Raw genomic sequence first — 19870 nt, 5'->3', positions numbered from 1 at the left:
GGAAGGAAGAAAGAAAGAAACAACATTAAACAAATAGAAAAATATTTTTTCCTTTTGAAGATAACTGCAGGATTTCCTATATAACAGACATCAGTGTGAGTTATATTTATCCTTTCATAGGGCTTCCCCGGTGGCTCAATGGTGAAGAATCTGCCTGTCAGTGCAGGAGATGCGGGTTCTACCCCTTGGATCCTGGTCCTTCCAAGCAGGTAGGGAAGATTCCCTGGAGAAGAAAATGGCAACTCACTCCAGTATTGTTGACTGGGAAATCCCATGGACAGAAAAGCCTGGGCCTACAGTCCATGGGGTTGCAAAAAAGTCAGGCACAACCTAGCGACTAAACAACAACAACATGATTGATTCACTATTTATGTTAGTTTCAGGTGTGCGGCAAAGTGATTTGGTTACACATAAACACATGTATCTATTCGTTATCAAATTCTTTTTCCCATTTAGGTTATTACAGAATACTGAGCAGGGTAATACTATTCATTTCTGTACCTTCAGCTCCCAGCAAAAGCTCAGTGTATGAATGTGGGATGAATAAATGAATGAATGTGTTTCCCAGTTCACGCAGCAGCTGAAAGCAAGCTGTAAAATGAGGGATGGAGAGGGGTAGCCGGTCCACCTGTTAGCCATCCAGCTTGGTATACGTCTACAATGCCAACAGGAAGTCTAACATTTTTTAAAAGTACAAAAAGGCAGAAATAAATCTATAAGCTCCAGATGTATGGATCCAATGACTTGCTTGACGTTTTCACGTAAGTAATTCAGATCTCTCAGACGACACAACCAGAATGGAAATTTTGGCTCAGATTCTTTAATACCCCCAAATCTTTTTCTCCCTCCATCTTCCTGGACTCTCTGAACAGCACCACTATTCACAAACTGACTCAAGTCAAAAAGCCAGAAATCATCCTGAGATCAAGACATTTGCCCAAGACCAGAGAGCTAGTTCTTAGCAAATAGCCAGACTCAAGTCAGAGTGCCAGCAAGAACTCATTTAACGAGGCTAGTATTTTTCAAGCTTTTTTTCTTACCCCAATCCACAATCAGAATTACATTTTACCTTTTAACCCAAGACAAGCACCCACGCATGTGTAACACATGTTTTATGAAGCAATACGTTCCATTACTCCCAATGGTAAAGTAAAAAAACACAGCAGTGGACAGAAGGAGGGGTGAGTAGGTGGAACATAGGTGATCTTTAGAGTAGTGGGACAATAAATACCGTATGACCCTGTAATGATGGATATACGTTATTAAACATTTGTCAAAGTCCATAGAATTTACAACAGAAAGAACAAGTGTGAACATCATAAACAGTAGACTTCAGAAAATAATGCCGTGGACAGAGGAGACTTCCCTGGTGGCTCAGAAGGTAAAGAGTCCACTCCTTTGTCCATGGAATTCTCCAGGCAAGAATACTGGAGTGGGTTGCCATTTCCTTTTCCATGGGATATTCCCAACCCAGGAATCGAACTCGGGTCTCCTGCATTGCAGGCAGATTCTTTACCATCTGAGCCACCAGGGAAGCCCTTAGAAAATATTAGTGTATCAATATTAGTTCATCAATAGTAACAAATGTACCGCACTAATTCAGGATGTTAATACCACGGGACACAAAGGTAGGGAGCCAGAAAAGGGGAGAATGGGAAATCTGTATGTTACACTCAATTTTTCTGTAAAACTAAAACTGCTTCTGAAAACAAAGTCTATTGGGAATTCCCTGACTGCCCAGTGGTTAGTACTCCATGCCTTCACTGCCTGCCTAGGGCATAGGTTCAATCCCACAAGCCACACAGCCTAGCCAAAATAAATAAATAAATTTTTAAATTTAAGCCTACTTAAAAAAGCATGGCAGAGACAAAATTGCATAGTATTTTATAGCTATTCATATAGAATATAAAAATTCTAAACAAATAACACAAACAAAAATTTAGACATGATTGTTACTGAGTGAACAGATGTGCTTACCTGTGTGTAAAATTCATTCCAGTGGACCTCCTGAGGACACAATAGCATGTACATCTGGTATACTATTGGACCTGGTTCTTTCCCTTTTTAAATCTGACCAAAATTGAAAACCCTAAAAATTCACCCAAATAGGTTGTTGTGATTGGTAATATAGTAATCTTTAATATTTAGCACTGGAAATTTTTCTATAATCTTAATCTATACAATAAACATAATGTCAGTATAAGAATTAAATGAAGTCATTTATTCTCTTCCATGTTCAATTATTGATTCACAGTTTTGAAAAGCAAGTATCTTTTATTCACATTTTTCTTTCAAGCTTCATATTTTCCTCTAAAAAGTAATGATTGTGACCTTGAGAGAAAAGCAAGATGTAAAAATGCATATCTCTAACTTTATTTCATTCAAACTGACTTTATAACATTCCATTCTATGTATTGCAATCATGTTGAAAATATGCATCAACTAGAATTACTCCGTTTATACAGAAAATTTAAAGACTTTGGAATGAGCATCCTTTTTGATGGAATGCTGGTGCCTCTGAGAATACCTGAGCCTACAGGGATGCATGCCTTGGGCTTCAGCTAGGCTATTTTAGAACTCTTTAGAAATGAACTTGTAGAAAACTCAGAGCAAAGCAAGTATGTCTTGCATTTGACAAATACACAAATTCTGTTCAGCGAAGATTTGATTGAACTGCTGAAACAAGAGAATCCATTTCCCAGCTGACTTCCATTCCCATGTCTAGTCCTTTGGCCATGATTGCTGGGAGGCTGGGGTCAGCTGGTGATGTTGACCAGAGAACCTACATTGTAGTCTCTTGTGTGGCTTGGGCTTCTTAGAACAAGGAAGCTGTGTCTCAGGAGAAATAATCCAGAGTATTCCAAGGGACCAAAACTGAAGCTGGAAGGCACATTTTGACCTAGCCTTGGCAGAAATTGCATATCGTCACCTCCACCCCATTTTATTGGTTACAAGAGAATCACTAAGGCCAGCCAGAGCTTCAAGTGGAGGGGAATTCAACCCCATCTCTTGATGAATTACAGCCCTCTTCTAAAACTGCCACATTTCTTGGAATCTTCAAACGTGTTTGACACGTTAAAATATACCATGGTTTTCTTCCAAAATTGTACTCAAGAATGTTCAAACAAGCAGTTAAAAGCACACTTTTATTATCCAAATATCATGTCAAATATTGGCCAAATGAGATAGTTTTTCAACTCAAGAAGTCGACATCTTATTTCTGAGTTTATGTATTATGCTCAGCTTAATTCCTGGTACCTTCTGGCAACCAGGAATTCCACCGTGTGCAGTAAGTGGATATAGTCAGTTCCAACATGTGAACAAAATATGTCTAAAAGTTTTGCTCACTGGCAGTTCATTTGATTTCAAGAAATCCAGGAGGTTCAAGTGAAGTATCTTTAGGTTACAAAGCTTCATGATGAATAAACCAGGGTTGTTAGTCATTTTTAACCATTTTTGATAACTCTGCCATATTTTTGGTCACATTTGTTGTCTAAGTTTGTAAATCCTTTACAGTTTTTCTAGTTTAAACAATTGAATTAACAATCTATTTTTCCAACTCAGAGATCATACCTAATCCAGTGTGAGTGAAATTAAACAGCACAAGAAATCCTCTATAAAAATTTTTTTTTTCACTCATTTCTAATCTCATCAAAAGTGCTTTTATCAAGCTGAATCACAGACTCTACATCACACTGAAATTTCGTTAAAACATTGCTTCCCTATGCTCTGTAGTAATACAGATTTGGTGAACTATTATGGGATACTGAAGGTATAATTTTTCACTGTTAGCTGATTTATCATTTTATCCTCAAAAATCATATGTACTATTCCATGGGGCTGTCCTGGTAGCTCAGTTGGTAAAGAATCTGCCTGCAGTGCAGGAGACCTGAGTTCAATCCCTGAGTCGGGATGATCTCCTGGAGAAGGAAATGGCAACCCACTCCAGTACTCTTGCCAGGAAAATCCCATGGGCAGAGGAGCCTGGTGTGATCCCATGGGGTCACAGAGTTGGGCACAACTGAGTGACTAACACAACAACATATATCCTGAAAGAATTAATTTTTAGCAGCTGTGTGCCCCATTTGGTTTTTTGCCACCTAATATATTGTTGGGCTCCCCTGAGGGTTCAGTGGTAAAGAATCCACCTGCCAATGCAGTAGACACAAGTTTGATTTCTAGGTCGGGCAGATCCCCTGGAGAAGGAAATGGAAATCCATTCCAGCATTCTTGCCTGGAGAACCCCATGGACAGAAGAGCCTGGGGGTCTATAGTCCATAGAGTCTGCAAAGAGTAGGACCCAAATTAGCCACTGAACACACACACACACACACACACACACACACACACACACAGTATATTGCTAAATAGATGACTAGAAGCTTCTTTCATTAATAGTAGATGATAACTTAGAAATCATTGATAAATTCATATATTTTACCTTTGGAAATATGTATAGGATTTATTGACAGGATACCATGTTGTTTCCCTGGATATGTTTTTAATTTTGAATATTTTAAGTTGTCTTTTATAAAAATTTCATTATAAATTATATGTTGAGTCTCACTTCTGTTGTTTTGCATATATTTAAAATCACATTTAAATAATTTTCATTATAAGACCTTGCTTCTACTTCTTCCTTTTCAGAATATAGCTCAAATAGATAAAAATTTTTATTAATCAACATTTTTCTCAGTATTGTCATGTTTACACTTCCGTATCCAGAAGTTGAACTTTAACATACCTCTATATTTTTCCCATCATCTGCTTTCTTCTAATAATGATAAACAACCCAGTGTAATAGCAATGTATATTAGTTAGGGCTTCCCTGGTGGCTTGGTGGTAAAGAATCCTTCTGCCAATGCAGGAGACCCACATTCGATCCCTGGGTCAGGAAGATTCCCTGGGGAGGAAAACAGCAACCCACTATAGTATTGTTGCCTGGGAAATTCCATGGACAGAGGAGCCTGGCGGGCTACAGTCCATGGGGTCACAAAGAGTTGGACACGACTTAGTGACTCAACAACAACATATTAGTTCAATTAAAATGTTATAATAGGCAAAAACTGGAGAAAAATGTCAGATGACTTCCCTCCCCCCAAATACTCTATTAATTAAATAAGGCTTGGTTTAGAGTTTTCACAGTTTGCTGACCCAAATAAAACACTGCAGTTCTTCACAACTATTAATAACTTCATATTATAATATACAATTAAACTCTACAATATTAACATCCTGAAAGGAATTTGATCAAGTTAGCCATTATATGCCAGAAAATTGAAGGAGATGACCAGGGCTAGTTACATAATTTGCATCAGTCAGTTCAGTTGCTCAGTCATGTCCGACTCTTTTCGACCCCATGAACTCTAATACGCCAGGCTTCCCTGTCCATCACCAACTACCGGAGCCTGTTCAAACTCACGTCCATCGAGTCGGTGATGCCATCCAACCATCTCATCCTCTGTCATTCCCTTCTCCTCCTGCTTTCAATCTTTCCCAGCATCAGGGTCTTTTCCAATGAGTCAGTTCTTTGCATCAGGTGGCCAAGGTACTGAAGTTTCAGCTTCAGCATCAGTCCTTGCAATGAATATTCAGGACTGATTTCCTTTAGGATTGACTGGTTTGATCTCCCTGCAGTCCAAGGGACTCTCAAGAGTCTTCTCCAACACCACAGTTCAAAAGCATAATTTGCATGACCCAGTGCAAAATGAAAATGTAGTATCCTGCCTGGACATAAATCAATCCCCCCTTTCAAAGGGCCTATCACCCCAACCCATGTCAGACAGGTGAGCCCAGGTGGAGTGTGGAGGGAGTCTAGGGACAGGGGCAGAAATGGGGAAACCAGAGGCCCTGGGGCCCCAAGGGGTGGCAGAGAGAGGGTGGCCAAGAACCTGTCCCAGGGAGATAGGCAAGTGATGAGACACAAAAGAGATGGGAGGCAGGATCATGCATGAGCCTAGGCTCCAAGTCCCATCTGACTTCACTCATAAATTCAGGGACTTCCCTGGTGGTTCAAGGGTTAAGACTCCCCCTTTCCACTGCAGGAGACACCTGTTCAAGCCCATATCAGGGACTTAAAATCACGAATGCAATAAATAAACTTCTTTAAAAAAATTTTTTTAAAGCCAACGGCTTTTTCATTAAAAATAAATAAAACACAAATTCAAGATTAAATTATTAAGAATTTCAAGATGGTGATGGCGGGACATTAGACTCTAGCACAGGAGCCCTCTGTGTTTTGGGCCCTAAACAGCTACACTCGTGGCAATCCCATGAAGCCAGGTCTGGAAAGGCCAGTGAGCAAAAGAATCAGCGATGTTCCTCCCAGCCAGATCAACCCATCTCATACAGCTGGTCCTCACATGTTTACCATGACAGCTGAAGCTCCAATATTTTGGCCTCCTGATGCAAAAAGCTGACTCATTGGAAAAGATCCTGATGCTGGGATTGAAGGCAGGAGGAGAAGGGGACGACAGAGGATGAGATGGTGGAATGGCATCACCAACTCAATGGACATAAGTTTGAGGAAACTCCGGGAGATAGTGAAGGACAGGGAAGGCTGGTATGTTGCAGTTCATGGGGTCGCAAAGAGTTGGACACGACTGAGCAATTGAACAACAATGACAGCTGTTTGGGGATAAAGGGTATATAATGCACTCTCCTAATGAACATTTTTCTTTCTTTCTGATCCTGATCCATTTGCCACATCTAAGGGCTTATTCCTCTTAGGGCTGGTCCTCACAATATGAAACATATCAGGAAAGTAACCTGGTGCAGCAGCAAGAATGGGACCAGGAGTCAGACAATGCTGGCTGTCTCCCCTAACATCCCGTCTCTTGGGTACCTCCCTTCATCTCTCTGGGCCTCCGCCTCCCTGTTGTTAAATTCCTCCTATTATTATGGTGGCTTCCTTATTATTATTAATGAAAGGGTTAGATTAGGTCACCTCTAACATTCCCTCCAGCTCTGTTTCTAGGAGAAGGAAACAACACAGAAAGATGTTTGGCAAAAGGCGTTTGGCCTCTTGACAGTTTTATCTCCGTTTTTAATGGACTTGTTGTAATCAATATGCTTTGATTCATCAAAGTCTGAGCTGTTTGGTGTGATGTTGTCACAGCATAAAAGACAAAAGGAAAGAGATGTGAGTAATTTGAATGTGTGTAGGCAAAGGGAGCCCTCTTTCCTTAGGGCCTGGAGAAGATGGGCTAACTCTATTACCCTAGATTTTAAAATAACAATAATTAGTACCTGAGACAGTTCTTTTATCTAAGGTGCTCAAAGGGCTTTGTGGTCTTTAACCCATTAATTCACCTGCCTCAAGCCATCAGGGGGTCAGGAGGAATCTCCTTAGAAGACAAGTATGCCAGGAACTCTAACCTCACAACAGTGAGGAATGCCCATGACTAAAGCCAGAGGGGTTGACCTTCTCTGTCTCTCCTCCAAAGGTCACCAAAATGGTCATCTTGGAAGAATTCAATGGGAAATCCTCACCTGCTGGCCTAACAGCAACTTCACCATTCACAGATGTCTTTGGGTGAATCCTCCCAGATGTCGTATTTCAGCATCTGGAAAATCCCTTTACCCTTAATGTAAACTTTATAGATAAGCTTTTACAGCTTCAGACAGACCGTGATTGTGCCCAAAGCCAGTAAAGGTGAGGACGCTTCTCTCTAAAATAGTCTTCTCTCAAACTGAAGAAAAAAAAAAAAAAAAACCCCACGCTTTTTAAAGTTAAGGAGATTCTAGATGATAGAATACCACTTCAGAATGAATTTGTCCAGAGTTTGTTAAGATTCTTATCTCAGGTGGCTTCCATTTAAAAGCATGGGTTGGAAAAGCACATTGCTAAAAAGTAACTTCATGCAGCCTGGAATTCTATCCTTAGATACATTCCATTAATCAGTTCATCCATCACCTAGGAGGTGCTTCCTGCAGGGCCAGGTGCTATGAGGACATAAAATGTGGAGCCTAACCCCCAAGCAGCTATAAATCTAACCAAAGGGATGAATTACAAATAAAAGAAATTAAGAAATTATTTTTATTGGAAAAGACCCTGACGTTGGGAAAGATTGAGGGCCGGAAAAGGGGACGATAGAGGATGAGATGGTTGGATGGCATCACCGACTCAACGGACATGAGTTTGAACAAACTCCAGGAGACGGTGAAGAACAGGGAAGCCTGGCATGCTGCAGTCCATGGGATCGCAGAGTCAGACACGACTTAGTAACTGATCAACAACAATGACAATTGTTTTTATTATTATTTATTATTTTTTAACTTTTTATTTTGTATCAGGGTATAGCCGATTAACAATATTGTGATAGTGTCAGGTGCAATGCCAAGGGACCCAGCCCTACATGGCCCAGATCACAGGAGACTTGAAACCACACTATACATGTATCCATTCTCACCAAATGCCCCTTCATTCCAGGCTGCCATATAGCATTGAGCAGAGTTCCCTGTACTATACAGTAGAACCTTGTTGGTTATCCATTTTAAATATAGCAGTGTGTACATATCGATCCCAAACTCCCTGATTATCCTTTCCCTTCTTCCTTCTCCGCTGGTAACCATAAGTTCCTTCACTAAGTCTGTGAGTCTGTTTCTGTTTTATTATTATTTAAATTCATTTTATTTCTTATAGTTTTTCATAAAGTGATTAATACAAATAAAATGGGCAGAAAATATTATTTCCATGACTTTGGACAGTACAGACTGTGAAGTTTCCTGAGGGAGTGATCAGTGAAGGCCAGAGTGATGAGGGCAGGAAGGAACACTCACAGAGGAGATAAGATGAACTAGATCATGGAGGCAGAGAAAGTACTTGGGTAAGAAGCAGGATCAATGGGAATCGAGCACAGAGGATAAATGGGAATAGAATAAAAGGCAGTTCAGGACAGGGACAACCTCTAAGAAAAGGTGAGCAGATGGGAGGGAGAAAACTGACCTGAAAGAAAAACAAGGCCTGGAGAGGAGAAAGAAATATGGTTGGATGGTGGAAGGAGGGGCCGGATCATGGGGAGACTTGAAACCACACTAAAAAGTACTGATTAGGGTCTTTAGAAGTCCCCTGTTGGAGCTTCCCTGGTGGTTCACCAGTTAATACTCGATGCTTCCACTACAGGGGTGCAGGTTTAATTCCTGGCCAAGGAACTAAGACACCACATGCCAAAAAATAAATAAGTAAATAATATTTTAGAAGCAAATATCCATATATTCAATAACCCATAATAAACCATAATGGAAAAGAATATGAAAAAATAATATATATACACACAGTCAAGTGGTTCAGATGTGAAATAACACAACATTGTAAATCAACTATATTTTCCATTTTTAGAAATTAATTATAGATAAGTAGTAGGAACCTACTGTACAGTACAGGGAACTCGACTCAATACACTATAATGGCCTATACAGGAAAAGAATCTAAAGAAAGAGAAGATGTAGGTGTATGGATAATTGATTCACTTTGCTGTACATATAAAACCAACATTGTAAATCAACTATATCCCAATAACACTTTTTTGATCAAATTAAATTAAAATTTTAAAAATAATTAATTTTAAGAATGAAACTAAAACCTTCAAACATTTTTAAAAAATGCAAATATCCAGGAAAAGAACCAAAGAGTAAGTAAATTTGAAGGGGGGGGATTAGGGGTGGCCTATGGTCAGATAGCCTGGACCCTGTCCTGTGTTCTGTATTATACATCACCACAAGAGAAAAAGAATATGTTATACCAACATAAGCTGGAACTGTTAATTGCACATTCTTCTGTCTTGGGCCCTGGGAAAGCCTCAGTGGAATGAGACCCAATAAGAGTGCATTCTGATAAGGGTGAGGGGAGCAAGGAGAGAGGGAAGTTATACCAAAGGCCTTGGCAATCCCAGAAGAGCTGGTCCAGGTGGAGCCCCCACCTTATGGGCAGCCAAAGCTTGAGGAAGGACCTCCAAAGGAGAGGAAAGTGGCAGAGTAGAAAAGTCAAATTTCCCTGAAGTCACAGAGATGGCAACCAGTGGACCTTTTAATGTGCATGATCCTTCTAATCGTTTATGGCTCAGCCAACCTTTGATTCCTTTGGAAAGGATGCTCCTTTGGATCTTAAGATCAAAATCAAGATGTGGGAAAGACTCTGGAGATGGCTTTGTAGGGAGTGGTGGTGGTGGTTTAGTCACTAAGTCATGTCCAACTCTTACAACCTCATGAACTGTATCCCACCTGTCTCCTCTCTCCATGGAATTTTCCAGGCAAGAACACTGGAGTGGGTTACCATTTCCTTTTCCAGGGGATCTTCCTGACCCAGGGATAGAACCCGAGTCTCCTGCATTGCGGGCAGATTCTTTACCACCGAGCCACTTGAGAAGGTCCTTGTAGGGAGTAGGTCAGAAGAAGAATGACGTGTCCTCATGTGGCCAAGGGAAGGCCTTTTGCAGCCCCCCATCACATCAGCACCTGTGGGGAAGAGGCGGTCTTTCCTAAAGCCACACCCCCCTTCAGGACCTCCCTAAGGTCAAGGTGCCTCTGGTTAGCAGTAAAATGAGAAACAGTTGTTCTCACCAAAGAAGTCTGTGTAGACAGGCTGCTGGGAAACTTGAATAGGTGTGTCTTTCTGACCTTCCGGTTCTTTTTATAGGCGCTGTAGGAACCCCAGTGGGTGCCTCCATCCTTCCGCCCATTTGGGGAGAGATTAAAGACACTGAGGTTGTCTCTTTCTTACTCATTGGCAGTTACAACCTCGCAGCCACTACAGCCTCAGCCTCCAGCGTGGACACAGAGGAGGTAAGTGGGAATGAAGGGACCATGCCCTCAGCTGTTGGCCTGGGTCACTCAAGCCAGAGGGGAGTGGAATTGGGGGGTATTCAGCTGCTAGGTACTTGTTTCCAAATGAATATGTGTGATTTTTTTTTCTAGACAACCCTACTCAAGACAGTTTGGTGCTACACTCTCCAAAAAAATTAATTGAGGGCAGAGACCACTTTGTAAAATTCTTTGACAAATGAACAGTGGGTATTTAAGCATAATGTGTTGGATTGACTTGAATTAAAAGAAGGAACACTCATTAAAATGACCGGGAAGAGCCTGTCTCCTTTGAGCAGCACCTCATGTCTTGAATGATCAAATGGTCCATTAATGTTGGCAACCCTTTTTCTGGGGCCTGCTATAACCAGAGTCCAGCAACCATGCAGATATTGTCACACACCCCATCTTTATGAAAAAAATTCTGCCTTAGGCTTCAAAAAGCCTTGGTGGAAATTATGACATGAAATTCATGAATGATCCAGAGGCCTCAAATGAAGATGGTTCTCCTTTCCTAGCAGGACGGAGCTAGGATAGTTTTGAGGGGTGGATAGTTCTGAGCTATTTCATTCAATGTGTCCAGGCATCTTCATCTGGGAATCAGAGATATTGTAGTGTCCTGTCCAGGACTACCCAGCAGACGTTCTTGTGGGTGAAGGTAAAGTCATGTTTGTTTCATCTTGGGTTTTTTTTTGCAGGGGAACAGAAGATTGTTCTAGTGAGGTACCAACAAGTCACCATGTATGAGGACTGCAAGGAGTCCACGGGGGACTATTACTTCCTCTGTGACACTGAGGGAGCATGGGGCATCGTTCTGGAGTCCCTGGCAGCAGTCGGCATAGTGGTCACAGTTCTGCTGCTCCTGGCATTTCTCTTCCTCATGAGAAGGGTCCAAGACTGTGCCCACTGGAATGTCCTCCCCACCCAGTTCCTCTTCCTCCTGGGTGTGCTAGGGCTCTTTGGCCTTGCTTTTGCCTTCATCATCCAGCTCAATCAGCAGACTGCCCCCATCCGCTACTTTCTCTTTGGGGTCCTCTTTGCTCTCTGCTTCTCGTGCCTCTTGGCTCACGCCTCCAACCTCGTGAAGCTGGTCCGGGGTCGAGTCTCCTTCTCTTGGACGACAATTCTGTGCATTGCTATTGGGGTCAGCCTGCTGCAGACCATCATCGCCATTGAGTACGTGACTCTCATCATGACCAGGGGTGGCATGTTTGTGCACATGACGCCCTATCAGCTCAACGTGGACTTCGTGGTCCTCCTGATCTACGTCCTCTTCCTGATGGCCCTCACGTTCTTTGTCTCCAAGACCACCTTCTGCGGCCCTTGTGAGAACTGGAAGCAGCACGGCAGGTTCATCTTTGTCACGGTGCTCGTCTCCATCATCATCTGGGTGGTGTGGATCTCCATGCTCATGAGGGGCAACACACAGCTCCAGCGGCAGCCCCAGTGGGACGACCCCGTCATCTGCATCGCCCTGGTCACCAACGCGTGGGTTTTCCTGCTGCTGTACATCGTCCCGGAGCTGTGCATTCTCTACCGATCATGTCAGCAGGATTGCCCCCTGCCAAGCAATGCCTGCCCGCTCCCGACTTACGAACGCAGCTTCAGAGCAGAGACCCAGGAGCTCTCAAGAGGTACTCTCTGGGGAACTCGGGAAGGCTCTCCTGTGAGCAAAGCAGGAGGAAAAACAGGGCCAGAGGATAAAGCAGGAAAGAACAAAGAGGGAATGGTCAGGATCTAGCGTTAGTTGCTCAGTCGTGTCTGATTCTTTGCGACCCCATGGACTGTAGCCCACCAGGCTCCTCTGTCGATGGGATTCTCCAGGCAAGAATACTGGAGTGGGTTGCCATTTCCTCCTCCACAGGATCTGCCCGACCCAGGGACTGAACCCAGGTCTTCCGCATTGCAGGCAGACTCTTTACTGACTGGACCGCCAGGGAAGACTTAGGGAGGTAACTAAATAGCTCAAGCCTAGAGAGGCAGACAGAGTCTGAAAAGTTAAACTTTTCTGAAAAATCAGTTAATCCAGAATACAGAGATTCATGAGGAGAGGCCAAGACAGAAATGACTCAGAGGTCCTAAATAAAGAGGGTGTGGCTCTGAGTATTCTTACTGGATAAAGAAAGGCACCCACTATAAAATGAGTTTACCAGCCCCAAATTAGGCTTTGGTCGTGCCCTTGCATGACATAGCATGCTAAGTCCAGATATTTTGGCCGTCAGGTGCAAAAGTCACCCCTGGCAGCAGTGACTGACATTTTTAAAATTTAAGTCTCAAAATTAACTTCCCCAAACATCATAGTAGACTGATTCGTACGACTCATCATCTCATTAGAGTCACAAAGCCTAATAACTTCTGGATGTCTACTTTGCAAACCATTCACTTCTTGAGAGCCTTCAAGGTTTACAAAAAGTGACAGGAAGCGCCATTAAGTGAGAATTCTGAGCAGAAGCTCAGATGTGTAATCATTAATGGAAATCAAGAACTTGCTTATGTGACATTTTCATAATAATTTCTGGGTCAGATTTGAATCCTTATGTAAGACCAAGTCACCTGACTATACATTGTTAAAGAATAAAATGTATTATCCATGATAACAAGGAGATTTGGACTCCAATAACCTGGGGGAATAAATGGCTAATATCAGTGATCTGGAAAGACATCAAAACTCATTAATTCCTTTCTGAAACATCTGGCCCATTATTCATAACCCAATATCACAGTTTTACATCCATTTCTGTGTCTTAATAGGCATCTGATTTCTCACAATGTATTTCTAATGTGCAAAGATGATGTTATTTTACATATTGCATAGCACACATTATATTCACCAGGCTCAAAAAAATTAATAGAAGCTTTCCTGTTAAGTCGTACACTTTTTGAGCTGTAATCTATGGCTAATTACACATTCAAATTAATTCCTGTTCAGATAGCTGCATCCATTAATTCTGTTCAGTTCAGTTGACCATGAATCGGAAATTGAGACTATACATCCTTCCTATATGAGTTTCTCATTACTTTTGATGATGTGAGGTTCGTGGCAAAATTGCAGAGTCAATCTTTCTTGAAACGACTTCTCATAGTTCTCACCAAAAAATAGGATAAAACTTCTGTGTCTTCTTTGTTTGCTGTCATATGTCTCTAGGAAACAAAATCAGAGAAAGAGAGTTCTTGGTGTTTCATAATACCCAAAACACATTGGGACCTGTAGTGATCAATTTTCCATACCCCCCAAAGATTAGGCAGGTATTTAGTGTTCTAAGAAATGTCCTATGGAAAAACAAGAGGTTTCAAAAGCACAGTGTTTCCTTATAACTATCCTTATTACTAGAGCATTGGTAGAAAATCCATTTCTGCCAGAGATAGTCTCTGTCAATGTAATTTGATATTTTGTGGGAAGAAAAACCGATGGTGTAGAAAAGAACATGTAGATTGCTCTCCAAAACTGGGTGGAATAACCAGAAACTTAAGCTTAGAGAAGGGAATCAGGATGTAGGTCACCTGGAAAAAAGTACAGATGTCAAAAATTAGAAGAATGATTCAAACTCAGGAAAATGTATGAGATGACACCTAGCTCGGAAAAAAACATACAAAGAGATGCAAGATAGATAAGACCCAGAGCAGTACAATGTAATAACAATAATGTAAAAAATTCTAAGTGTTGCTGTGGGTCAAGAGTTGGCAGTGGGGGAGCAGCTCACAGCTGTGTTTGGTTTTGTCTGCTCAGGAAACAGTCGCAGTGCTGTGTAGACAGATGTGCGGTCAGCAAGAACAGTCAGGCCTTTGTTCTCAGCGTCGGTCAGTCCCTGACAAGAATATCCATTCCAGCTCTGGGATCCACGAGGAGAAGTGTGGGCATCTGGAGAGACTTGGTGGAAAACCTCCAAGATGATGAAGGGGTTAGAACAATAGACCTACGTGGGAAGGTGAAGAAGATGAAAGGGAGATGGTAGTTCTTAAGCTTTAGGTGCCTTTCTCACCAACATTCAGGTTCTCTCTAAATTCTGCACCAAAACACATTTTGTTCCAGTCTGTGAGGCATGCATTTGTCATGTGTGTCTTCTGATTTATAGCTGTGATTGCAGTCACATAATTATTTGATTTACCACTGGGTTCTGAGGCCAGAATTAATCAGTTAAGAGAAGAGTAAAACAAGAGGGGATTAGCAGGGAATTTCACACACATGATGACTTCTCCCCAAGAGGCTGCTGTCCTGTTTCCTGTCTCCAGCTAAAGATGAATGGTAGAAATAGACTCAAATGGAAGCGCAAAGCATTCAGATTAAATGCAAAGAGTTGGTACACTGAAATAAATCAGCAAAGGGGATTAAGGATTTCATTTCCCTGGAAGTCTTTCAAAAGATTAGTCTTTAAAGATTCTCTCTAAAGTGATATATGGACTTAGCTCAAAATATAAAAACATCTAGATGAAGAATAAAAATCCAATCAGGCATATTACTACAAAACACCAAGCAAATGGGTATAAATAGTCTGTGCCCTGTGATATAAACATGTTCCTGAAAAACTGCGTATCTACTGAATTTTTAAAATCAATTGCTCTTTTAACTGAGAATTTTTAGTGTGATATCTTTTTTTTTTTTTTTAGTGTGATATCATTTGCAAAGATCCTAAACCTAGACTATCAGGGGGACTTCCCTGGTGGTCCAGTGGTTAAGACTCCACGCTTCCATTGCAGGTAGTGGGGGTTCAATCCCTGGTCAGGGAACTAAGATCCCACATGCCTTGGGATGTGGCAATAAATAAATAAATAAAAGCAATAAAAATCTAGAATATCAGACATGAACCTTTTTTTATGAAAGGAAAGCTGCTATTCTAGTAGTGCCTACTTCATCTGTTTTAGATTACTTAGAAAATTGTTTTATCAAGTTCGCTAAAACCAAGACCCATGTGCATTTTAAAGAATCACATTATTGTGGGTATTTTTTTCTATCCCTCGTTTAAGTATCTACAGACAAATCTAGTATGATTTTTTTTTGGAAGGTATTAAGACAGAAACAATGAAGCTATGCCATGTAAAGAACAAGTCAATGAATAGCAAATGATGGAAAACAGGAGAAAAACGTTCTTGCCAACACAAGCCCTTCAGATTATTTTCCTTCCTGCAAATACCAACTTTTGCTCACCATAGAAAGTGACGATGAGGCTTCAGCTCCTTCAGTTAACTAAGCACAGAGGTACTTCTGCGTACACAGTTGTGATCTGTATGCAACCTTCCTCCAAAGCTTTAACAATGCTCTTTTATAAATCACACACACAAAAAAAAGTAGCCTCAGTGGAGAATTTATTTTTAAAGGAAGGAGCCTCTTGCAAGCCACTGAGCCCCACCCTCCTAAGGTGCTGTTTCCAGGTGAACCTCTGACACTAACCCAGACCTTCCCCCCTTTGGCTTTCAGCCCGAGACAGTGATGGCGCTGAGGAGGATGTAGCATTAACTGCGTATGGTAGCCCCCACTCAGCTGCAGGTAAATGTGCTCATCTGCATTCTCCAGGGAGGGACGGAGGAAGCCCACTTCCTCAGGCGAGCTATCAGGCTTCCTCTCCAGTGGCTTTCCTGACTCAGTAGAAGATAGACAGGGCAGGGTCATTCCTCCAGACCTGCGGAGCCTGAGCCATCCAGACTGAATCCACATCAAGGCAGCACAATGAAGCTAAATCCTGCCTTTTGCTTCTTCCCAAACCATTCCCAAGCCCCACTGCCACTGCCATTGGCAATAAATTCTGATGCAGGTGAATGTCCCTGAAAGAAATGGCAGCTTGAAAGGTTCATGTGAGAGTGAAGAGGAGCAAGCTCACTTTTCGCCTTGGGGACAAGGGGGAGGGAGGTTAGAAATATGCATGAGTGTAGGAACTGTTTTTAGCATCGGTTGTCTAAACGCATCTCCTGGACCATGCTGACTGCCTCTCTGAGTCACTGTCTGGGCCGCCCCAAGAACTGGGCTGGGTCTGTCAGCATCATCTGGGCGCCCAGATGGGTGCACCCATTTTATGCCTGCAAAAACAGGGACACTGCTGAGTAGAACCAGAGTTAATTTACATTTGTGCCATGATGGCTTGAAGACAAACAAAGCCAAACAGCCAAAAATACCACTTTGGGACACACTTGTATTATGGGGTCAGAAGTCACTAAGATCCAAGAGAGAAAGCCATGCCCAGACTGCTCGTTCAATGAACTGCACTAGGCAACTGTAACTAGGTTAATCCCTTTGGTCTGTTATCTGACGTTGCCTTTCTCTGGAATGACACACAGGCCAGGACATAGCTATATCATTTGCTGTAATTAAGCCTCCAGAGGGTATTTACACGATGAGAAAATCTTCACTATCCCCACCAAGAACTTCTTGGGTTACTTTCAACTTCCAGTAATTTTGCAAACAGATTCTTATTAATGGCTAAGAGCAAAAATGATGTGGGTAGACTCAACATTTTTTTTTCTTTTTTGTTTCATTAACAAAGGATTAAATGATGGTGAAATGATAATATTTCGGGCATAGTTTTGCAGAGTATCATCCCCTATGTTGGCTGAGAAAGCTATTGATGGCATTTCTTCTGTTGCAGATTGTTGATGCCACATATCTCATTCCATGGGCTAAAGGAAGCCCCCAGCAAGATGCAGAATTATAAAGTCCACAGAAAACATGAGTCGTGAAAACCCAGAAGATCATCCTGTCACCCCACTGGGCAAGTGGGAAGCCTACCTGCCAACAAAGCATCCTTCCTTCCCTGCCTCCTGCTCCTCTCCATCCATCTGGGGCCCTTCATCAGGACACTGCCCTTCAAGCATAATTACAATCTTTCTGGCCACCCTACCATGACTATGTGTCTCTTTCTTCATTCATGTAACTGAAAGATTCTCTTCCCCAGTAATGCTAGGACAAGTTGGCGCCTCTTACTAATGAGACCAAAAGACCTCAGTTTGATGAACTTAGGGTCGTGCTAATGTAACAAAGTACAGATGGCAGTAGCAACTTACTATTGGATTACTCCTCTAGCCATTTTTTTAAAAGGGGCCCCTAAATATGATTGACCCAGAATTTGCAATAAATGTCATAGCAGAACCCTCAGGATCTCCACAATTGTACATTTCATGGGCTTGCAATCCAGCAGGTTTCTCCCACAGCATAAGAACTCCCACGACAGCAAGTATGGCGTAGACATGACTGAGGTCAGTGATCTGCTTTGATGAACCAGTAACAGCCAGATAAGAGCCACTGAGTTGATGCTCATAAAGGATTGCAGCATTGTCACCCATCCTCCTAGTTTTTATCCCAAAAATGATGACAACAACACCTTCAACACAATTTTGTTTCATTTAGTTTCAAAGGTAACAGGTGTTTGAGTCAGCTGACAAATTTCAGTAAACCCATTAAAGACATATAGGATGGCTAATGCTGTTTCCCAAGATGTTTTCCCTAAAATTAGTAAAGGTAAAATTGAACCTCTTCGTACCAGATTGCCTCTGAGGCTTATCCTCATTTTATTTGATCAAACTTTGGACCATGTGGTAGTTAGATTTGGGGGGCTGTAAGGCTGCAAAGTGTCTTCTTCAGGCTGTCTGAGGAATGGAATTGTAGGCTTACACGTTTCAGGAAAGAGAGAAAAGCCTCGCTGGGAACCCGCTACAGTCACTCATCCAGCTTCATAGAGACGGAATACTGGCAGGTGCTGAGGGGACCCTGTTTCCTCCTGTCCCAGTCCCACAACCACTCCTCTCCTAACCCTTTGACACTTCCCTCACTATTTCCTTTTGTGGCATTTTTACTTATCCATCCACCTACTACCAGCTGACTCATTTTCTCCCTGTATGACGTCATTGGGATTCCTGAGAGAGACTCTGATTGGTCCAGCTGATGGCCAGTGTCTCTGATTGGGTGCTCTTTTGCAGTGGTGCACCTGTTAACTTGTAATCACCCTGTGGACTGGCTGCCCTTGGGCCCGGTACTCACCACTGGTCTGTTCAGCTGTGTTTGGCAGTGGTCATGTGGTACAGACTTGACTGCATATGTCTGCTCCCTCAGTGAGACACTGTGGGCAGGGAATTATGCTCCGGGCAGCTAGGGAACAGTAGCATGCACCATGAGTGACCAACTCCAGAAAGATGAATCCAGGAAAATATAATTTTATGAAAACTATAGAATATCTTTATGAAAACATCAATTCTTTTGAGTTTATGCAGCAATTCACATAACACTAAACACCCCAATCATCTTCTGAGTTGGGATCCATGAGGAACCACTTAAAAGAACAGATAAAACTATTTATGATTAGCTTGTGTTCTTAGTTGCTCAGTCATGTCCAACTCTTTGCGGCCCCATGGACTGTAGCCTGCCAGCCTCCTCTGTCCATGGTATTTCCCAGGCAAGCATCCTGGAGTGGGTTGCCATTTCCTCCTCCAGGGGATCTTCCTGGATTGGGGATTGAACCCACATCTCTTGTGTCTCCTGCATTGGCAGGCGGATTCTTTACCACTAGCACCACCTGGGAAGCCCATGATTACCATGTTGCAGTCAATTAATCAATTTACTAAGTAGTATTTGAAGATCTAAACACACTTACTGAGACTTCCCTGGTGGTCCAGTGGTTAGGAATCCACCTTGCAATGCAGGGGATGGGAGAAAGTTTCCATCCTTGGTGGGGGAATTAAGATCCCCACATGCCAAGGAGCAACTAAGCCAGAGAGCTGCAGCGACAGCCTGTGCACTCCAGAGCCCAGGCACCACAACTAGAGAGTCTGTGAGCCACAGTGAAAGGTCCTGCATGACACAACTAATGTCCTGTGTGCCGCAACTAAGACCTGTCACAGCCAAATCAATAAAATGTGAGTGTGTGTGTGTGTGCTAAGTCGTGTCTGACTCTTTTCGACTCCATGGACTATGGTCCACCAGGCTTCTCTGTCCAAGGGATTTCCCATGCAAGAATACTGGAGTGGGTTTTCATTTCTTCCTCCAGAGGATATTCCTGACCCAGAGACCAAACCCACATCTCCTGTGTCTCCTGCATTACAGGGGGATTCTTGATCTGCTGAGCCATCGAGGAAGCTCATAAACAAAATA

At 42.3% G+C, this 19870-nt stretch overlaps 1 protein-coding gene across 2 annotated transcripts; it reads left to right on the top strand.

Moving 5' to 3' along the window:
* Positions 1 to 10523: 10523 nt before the first annotated feature.
* On the top strand, positions 10524 to 17624 carry GPRC5D (G protein-coupled receptor class C group 5 member D). 2 transcript variants are annotated; one of them, XM_020883779.2, is made up of 4 exons: positions 10524 to 10782; positions 11499 to 12434; positions 16214 to 16282; positions 17376 to 17624. In XM_020883779.2, exons 2-4 carry the CDS (start codon positions 11540 to 11542, stop codon positions 17381 to 17383), a joined length of 972 nt encoding a protein of 323 aa, XP_020739438.1. In that variant the 5' UTR covers positions 10524 to 10782; positions 11499 to 11539; the 3' UTR covers positions 17384 to 17624. The 2 variants fall into 2 exon arrangements, with proteins under 2 accessions (XP_020739438.1, XP_020739439.1); XM_020883780.2 differs by lacking the exon at positions 16214 to 16282.
* Positions 17625 to 19870: the final 2246 nt, after the last annotated feature.

This window comes from Odocoileus virginianus, chromosome 23 (genome assembly GCF_023699985.2).
Source record: "Odocoileus virginianus isolate 20LAN1187 ecotype Illinois chromosome 23, Ovbor_1.2, whole genome shotgun sequence".
In the NCBI taxonomy this organism is placed as follows: Eukaryota; Metazoa; Chordata; class Mammalia; order Artiodactyla; family Cervidae; genus Odocoileus; species Odocoileus virginianus.
Note: the sequence above shows the minus strand (reverse complement) of the source record. Positions and strands in the feature narration are given on the sequence as shown.